At 47.4% G+C, this 7,875-nt stretch overlaps 1 protein-coding gene across 1 annotated transcript; it reads right to left on the bottom strand.

The window, feature by feature from the left end:
* Positions 1-2,938: 2,938 nt before the first annotated feature.
* On the bottom strand, positions 2,939-3,874 carry LOC101942882 (olfactory receptor 51G2-like). Its single transcript, XM_005311434.2, has one exon. The coding sequence runs from the start codon at positions 3,872-3,874 to the stop codon at positions 2,939-2,941; it is 936 nt and encodes a 311-aa protein (XP_005311491.2).
* Between the last annotated feature and the right edge of the window lie 4,001 nt (positions 3,875-7,875).

Here is a 7,875-nt window from a genome sequence, read left to right as displayed (position 1 = left end):
AGATAATACTTAATCCTGCCTTGAGTGCAGGGGACTGGACTAGACAACCTCTCGAGGTCCCTTCCAGTTCTATGATTCTCTGATTTCCCTTTCAAAAGCTGTGCTCATTCTTCCCCAACAAAGTGTGTTCATCTGTGTGTCTGATAATTCTGTTCTTTACTATAGTTTCAATGAATTTGCCTGGTACTGAAGTTAGGATTATTGGCCTGTAATTGCCGGGTTCACCTCTGGAACCTTTTTTAAAAATCAGCATCACATTAGTTATTTGCCAGTCATCTGCTATGGAGGCTGATTTAAGTGCTAGGTTACATTCCACTTGGTGGACTAATGCCCTTGCATGCTTCTGAGTCATAGCAATCATTACTCATAGGCCGGATGAAATGTTCACAGGAAGGCTAAGCTCTTCCATGGTCAATTATCTTTGTTGATGAGCCATGACCACTGTTTCCTCATTTTTGTACCTGAAAGGATAGTTGTGGGTGTTACCCAGAATATGGACATTTGAAATACAGATATATAGTCAATATTCGTAACTTCTGGTAGAAAAATGAAACATGCACACAAACAGCAAAAAACATATTCAGCAAATCATAATTTTTCCAATAACGCTTCACAAGACATATCTTGTCCTAGTTGCGTCATAATCATTTCATAATCATACCACAATGACGAATATGGGGTGCAGCATCACAACCTCCTCTACTGACATCTCAATCTGCGGAGTTCCTCAGATTTGTCTCCTAAGAAGAATGGCTCAGGTGTGGGAATCTCCCTCACATCCTCTGGAGTGAAGACCAATGCAAAGAATTCATTTAGCCTCAACGCAACAGCCGCATCTTCCTTGAGTGCTGCTTTAGCCCCTGGATCATCCAGTTGCCCCACTCATTGATTCACAGGCTTACTGCTTCTGATATACTTGGAAAAAAGGGAGCTATTAATTTTTCTGACTTTTGCTAGTTGCTCTTCAGATCTTTTAAACTAGGTATGCAGTATCGCCAAACCCCATTCAAAAATGATCACTAACACCCCAAAAATCATGAGATTGGTTTAAATAATGAGATTTAAAAGTATTCTAATGTGGGTTTCATTTTCATTTGCCTTTCATTTCTGAGTCTTTGGGATGTACCTACTTCAGGTTTTCGACTTTTTTGTAACCCACTTTGTGAAATAAACATTTTTAAGAAAAGTGAAAACTCCAATTCACGTACAGTGTCTTGAGCTCAGAAGTTGGGTCCTTAAGAAAGACAGGAAAAGGTGTGTGACTCCCAATAAAATCCCAGGAGTTGGAACTGATGGCTATATCTCAAACGGGGCACCCACAAATGACAGCACTGAAGGTTGGTAAGTGGACATTTCTGGTCACACAATCCATCGGTGGTAGAGACACTGTTTCCCTCTGTGCTAGGCTACAGAGCCCCTGGTTCTAAGGAACAGGATTACACCACAGACAGCCGGACATAACAGTGATGGGCTCGCACGGTCACTGGTTCCTGAGGCACAGCTCAGAGTGTCTCCTTCTCATGTTCAGGCATGAGACATGCACGAGCCGTGTAAGAAAGGCCATCAACATCCTTAATAGAAAGGAGCATGATCCAAACCCAGCTCCAAGTGCCTGCTGCTAGTTCTGTATTGGACCCAAAATACCCCTCCTCCCCCAGATCCAGCTACCCCTAAACTTGGTGATGATGGATATTTGGATGCAGCATGTGAGGTATATATCCAGTGCAAGAGCGACTCTCATTGTTCATGCAGTGGGTGACGGTCAGGATCAGGTCTCAGAGCATCTCAAATGTATTTATACTCCCCCCACCTCTGTGAGGCAGGGCAGGGCTATTATCCACCTGTGCAGGGGCTCAGAGACAGCCAATGGCTTGCCCATGGTCACACATGGAAAGGGAATCAAACCCAGCTTCCCTGAGTCACAGAGCAGTGCCCAAACCACAGGACCAGCCTTCCAGCCATCTGAGTGGAGACAGGCCCGGCTGGTGTCCCTGCTGTGCCAGCAGAGCTCCCCCGTGTGCTGCAGAGAGCGGGGATGGCAAGGAGCCAGTTACAGGGGGTTGATTCACTGGCCTGTTCTCCCCCTGCCTCAGCAGGGTTTAGAACAGCCTGGGGGCTGGGCTAACCTCCGTCTGGTGGTAACGGCTTCCAGGAGCACAGCCCACTCTGGCCATGTCCCTGTGGATGGGTGACCCCCAGAGTGCCCCCTTGTGGCCTGAGGTAGCCCTGCAGATACCTTGCCCTTCCCTCTAAGGTCCTTGCAATGACTTACTCTCAGCCTGAAATACTTAAAACAAGAGGCCCCTTTGGGGGGGGGGGGTCACATTTATTCAGTTTTCTGCAAAACACCAACTCTCCTACCATACAGCCCCATCCTCCTCCTTTACCCAGTAGCCCCTCACTTCCCTGCTTGGTGCCATCAGCTTTGCTTCAGGCTTGCCACACACCCTTTTCCCCGAAGGTCTCCCTATCCCATTACTTCCCAGTAGGCCCTGCCCCATTCTCCTCCATTTCTCCAAGGCTCTGCTCCCTGGATAGGCCAGAGCTGGACTGTGGTAAGAGCTACCCATGGAGCCCAGGTCGCTGTGGATAGCCCAGGATTCTCCACCTTCCCTGGGTAGTACATCCTTGGGGCAGTGACATAGGCTTATCTCAGGCCCGCAAGCCTCCTGTCCAGGGCAGTGGGAGGGTCTGGGACTCCTCTCAGTTGCTCTGGTACTCTGGGCAGCTATTACCAAGGCCTGGTTATGGCTTCCAGCCTGGAGAGGAGACAGAGCCTCACATAAAGAGGAGAAGCAGGGGGGTTGGCTTTGGGGGAAGAAATGGGGCAGAGGGAGGGGTGTCGCGGGAAGAGGATCCAGGGTGCACTAGGTGGCCATAGATTGTTTTTTTCATCTCCCGTGTCACCAGCACTGGAATAGGATGATTAACTGACCCTTCACTTGATGAATGCTCTGATTATCCTCGCACGGAAGTGTTTACTTTTCACACTGTACACAATTGGATTTATCATGGGCGGAACCAGCTGGTAGATATAGCCCAGGACAACCTGAAGCAAGTGAAAAGAGCTATTTCCGAATCTGTGTATCACAGCCAGACCAATCACTGGTATATAGAACAGCAAGATGGCGCAGAGGTGGGAGACGCAGGTGTTTAGGGCCCTGAGGGACTCCGTGTGGGATGTGACACTCAGCACCGTTTTGAAGATCATCACATAAGAGAGGAGGATGAGCAGCGAGTCCAACCCCATAGTTATGAGTGTAACAGATAAGCCATAGATGTCGTTCACTTTGATGTCCGAACAAGCCATCTTCATGACTTCCTGGTGCAGGCAGTAGGAATGGGAGAGGACATTGGCTTTACAATATTGGAACCGTTTCAGGAGAAAAGGGAGGGGAAATGTTACGGCCACTGCTCTTAGCACAAACACCAGTTGCATCTTGGCTATTCTTGGCAGTGTTAAGATGGAAGCATATCTCAGTGGGTTACAGATCTCAATGAAGCGGTCAAAGGCCATCAACAAGAGCACAGAGGATTCAATGCACTGAAGCCAGTGGATGAAGAACAGCTGGGCAAAACAGGCATCGAGGCTGATCTTCCTAGAGTTAAACAACAATATGCCCAGCATTGTTGGTATGGTGGATATCGATAAGCCAAGATCTGTGACAGCCAACATGAAAAGGAGAATATACATAGGCTCATGGAGGCTTGGATCTGTTTTTATAATGAACAGAATGACTGAATTGCCTACTATCGAAATGACATACATTAAGCAGAAGGGGATAGAGATCCAGAGAGGGACATCTTCCTGCCCAGGTATCCCGGTGAGAAGGAACACTGCAGAGTTGAAATTGCTGTCATTGACAGCTGACATAATGTACCGGGCAGGTCCGAGGAGTTTTGAGCTTTCCTTCCTGAAAGGAAAAACAACAGGAGACTAGATGATATTTAACTAGACATCATTCTCCCCTCAGTGAAAGTCTAGAGTCCCCCAGGAGCTCAAGCAAGATCAGCAAAAACATAGTCTTGGATTTATACCAGCGATAGGAAGATAAGCACTGCCAGACTGGATCAGACCTGCAGTCCATCTAGCCCAGTATCCAGTGGCCAGTTCCAGATGCTGCAGAGGAAGGTGGAAGAAGCCCTGCAATGGGCAGATATGATATAACCCAGCTCCTAGGAAAAGTTTCCCCCAACATACACTAGTTCAGGGGTTCTCATAGTGGGGGTCAGGACCCCTCAGGTGGTCCAGAGGTTACTGCATGGGGGATCATGAGCTGTTAACTTCTACCCCAAACCTTGCTTTGCCTCCAGCTTTTATAATGGTGTTAAATATATAAACAAGTTTTTAATTTATAAGGAGGGTTGCATTCAGAGGCTTGGTACGTGAAAGGGGACACCAGCACAACCGTTTGACAACCACTGCACTAGTTAGACATATTTTCTGGTGTAAATCAGGAAGGGTTAGAGCCCTTTGAACGCTTAAAAAAAACTACTGTAATTGGACATTCCCACCGACACACTTTCTGGCCCTCCACTTCTGATTGTGGCCCATTATATCATGACCTGTATAGACACATGGAAATTGCATGGTGAAAACAGTCATTGAATGTATCTGTCCTGCATTGAAGCTATTTATAAACCTGTTTCATTGCCTCATTGTTGTATGTTTTTTTTATTTTCATCACTCCTCCGAGTTCAAATTTTGCCACTGCCTCTTTATAGTTCATGCGATAAATTCTTAGGGACAGGTTCTTAATTCAAAGACATTGAATTCAATGGCGTCATTCCAGACTTCCATGTGTAAATTCGATCAGAACCAGGCTCTATTAACTTTCCCTTATAAAATGCTCATGGTGATACACTCTGACCCCCAAGAATTCTCCAAGAGAAGCTGAAGTGCTTTACCTGGCCACCATTGACTGAATCCAGAGAGTTCAATCATCCCATAGGCTTCTTTTCATGGTCAAAGGACCTGCACCCACTCCCAAACCAAGGGGTCAGTAGATATTTGGCAAGTTACAAGTTAACACAGAGCGTTACTTCAGCTGGGCATGGGAGGGATTAGTGTCACAAATGGGTGAATAGTGCAAACACTAGGTTTGCAATAATATCCACTTCAGTGTTCAAGTTACTTCAGCCATGCTCCTGTAAGAGGTGTTGGATGTAAACTACATACAACCACTATTACACACCCCTTTCCTCCACCTCAGCTCTACTATTTGCTAAAACACTGACCAGCCGTTCTGTTCATTCAGGACTTTTTGGAAAGTCTACACAGTTATTGCAGAGGGACTGTATTCGTGACCCTGAAGATAAGTGCTAGAAACAGCATCTGGTCAGTTACCAGGAGACAGTATCATACAACTGTTCACTGAACAAAGAGTTAGTAGCACAAACCCATTGGAAACAGAATTTAGATTACTTCTGAAATACTGTCTAATGCAGGGCAAGCGCAGTTGACCCACAGTGTACTGTAGCCCAGGGCCCTGTCTGAGGGTGGGAGGATCGTGGGATTTCACTCCATGAAAGGGAAGGCAATGAGGCCTGACATCTGGCACTCAAAGACCAGAGAGGAGACAGAGATGACGGTAACCCTGTAACTGTGAAGGGTATTTACAGGGCAGAAATGCCAGAGCCCTAGCAAATCTAGAAACAGAAATATGCCCTGTTACCACAGAGTAATGTAGATCTGAATTCCTCCTTTCACAGACAAACCAGAAAATAAAACCTTTGAAAATGTGTTTGCTGATTAAATTTCCAGGAGCAAATACACCTGAGGGAATTGGGGAAATAGTCAATGATATTCTGTGGTGGCCTCCTCTTGCTCAGCCCCTGGCAGGATTGGGCCCAGAGCACATGGCACCTCTAGAAATGGTACCTCTTGAGAAATCCTGACTCAGGGCATCAGGGTTTTAAAACTTGAAACTCGCTTTCAATGTCAGATTTCTGTGTAGCTTGAATAACCCACCGTGGAGCATGGGCAGATGTCGGGGAGGGGCTGACAAACTACCTACTGCTGCCTGCCCTCCAGCCCCATCAAATGGAAACAGCCTGTAGTTTTTCCCCTTCAATTCACATTTGAAAGATAGTGAAACCTGCCAACGTACCCAGTTCCTGCTAGAAGGGGAGCCGCTGACACCAGAGGTCTTCACCCAAAAGGACAAGGAGTCATCGGAGAAGTTGCACAGACAGCAGGCAGTATCTGTACAGATGGGGAGGGAACTGTTTATATGAAGCATGTTTGCACATTTCCTTGGGGGCCACTTGGCCACCAGGGAACCTCAGCTGCTTGGCTTCATGTGCACCAGCTTTAACCCCGTGTCACAGCCAATAGCAAACTGCAGGAGGCCAAATCACAGGGGATATGTGGTGATGCTGCCCACCTGGAATGCAGCACAAGCCCTGCTGCAGGCTCTATTCCTGGAATCCGGGTTTGTCATCACTGTTCGTATGGTTCCGATTAGTCACCTGACTACCTCAGGGGCAGCCGAGTGGTAATGATGATGCTGTCACAGCTGTGATCTTACTGAAATAATAATAATAATAATAATAATAATAATAATAATAATAACAGTGTAGGACCATATTTCTCCCCGGCAGCCCCCTTTCCTGCATTACAAAGCCAGGGTGCAGGCCAGGGAAGGGAGATTCCATAAGGCTCCGTACAGGGAAATTTCCCTCGGATCATTCCAGTGGGTGAGGTCCCTTCCCTTCTCCATGATGAATGAAAAGGGGAACCAGGATCCAGGGATCCTCAGAGTTATGCACAGATCTCAGTGATCCACTGGGAGCTAGGCCCCCCACCCACAATCTCTGTGCCTCCACAACTGCTCTAGGACCCTCCCCAGCTCCCTGCTAGCACAGGTTCATCAGAGATGTGCTACCAGGGCCTGTCACAGTAGCCACTGCCTGGAGGCTCTGCTGAAGGGGTGTTGTAGAGGTTGGAGGGGGCTGCACAGAGATGGGAGGGCTGGTTAATGTAGCTGATGGGCACAATACCCCAGCCATAGACTGGTCGGGAGGTTTCAACCTTTCCATACCCAGAGTGCAGCCATAGACTCCCTCAGTGCAAACTTCATGTATGTTATGAAGGAGAGGGAGATGAAAAGGCTCCAATTTCTCTTGGAGATCCAGGCAGCTGCATGTGGGCAAAGTCATGGCAGCTGATCTTTCAGAGAAAAAATGATCCGTTTTCTATGAAAACTCACCCCAGAGAATGGATGAAAAGGAAACATTTCAGTTTGTGTGTGGGGGGAAACCTGTTTTCAAGCCCAGCTCTAGCTCAAACCATGAGCCTCTGTCCCTCCCGCTACAGGACCACACCCTTAGGTGGCAGCACTAGCCCCCCATCCGCCTCCCACACTGAGCAGCCCCTTAAGGTAACTATATTTCTCAAAGAGAAAATGGGAGATGCTGTCACTGGAATACTGTAGGGGAAACCCCCACCCCAGCTTTGCCTCACCCCCTGCGGGGTGCTGCCATCTGCACTAGCCTCCCCTGAACATTCCTCCACTTCCACTTCCCCATTTTTTTGACAGAAGTGGACATTTGTCCCATTTGCTCTTTCCAACTGATCAAGTCAGCAAAAGCAAACAGTAGAAATGTCTCCTTTTGAAAAAAAAAAGTCGAATTGGCTGGGACAGGGCTTAAAAAGGGACTGTCCTGGCCAGAATGGGAGGTATGGTCACATTACCATGGATGTCTGCTAGGGTGGCTACACCAGCTCTGTAACAGAGATAGCTCCTGGAAAAGGCTTGTTTGCATCAGCCCATCCATCAATGGAACAATTTAAGAACATAAGAATGGCCATATGGATTCAGACCGAAGGTCCATCTAGCTCAGTGTCCTGTCTTCTGACCAAAATAATGAGGA

The sequence above is a fragment of the Chrysemys picta genome, chromosome 1 (genome assembly GCF_011386835.1).
Source record: "Chrysemys picta bellii isolate R12L10 chromosome 1, ASM1138683v2, whole genome shotgun sequence".
NCBI classification, from domain to species: Eukaryota; Metazoa; Chordata; order Testudines; family Emydidae; genus Chrysemys; species Chrysemys picta.
Note: the sequence above shows the minus strand (reverse complement) of the source record. Positions and strands in the feature narration are given on the sequence as shown.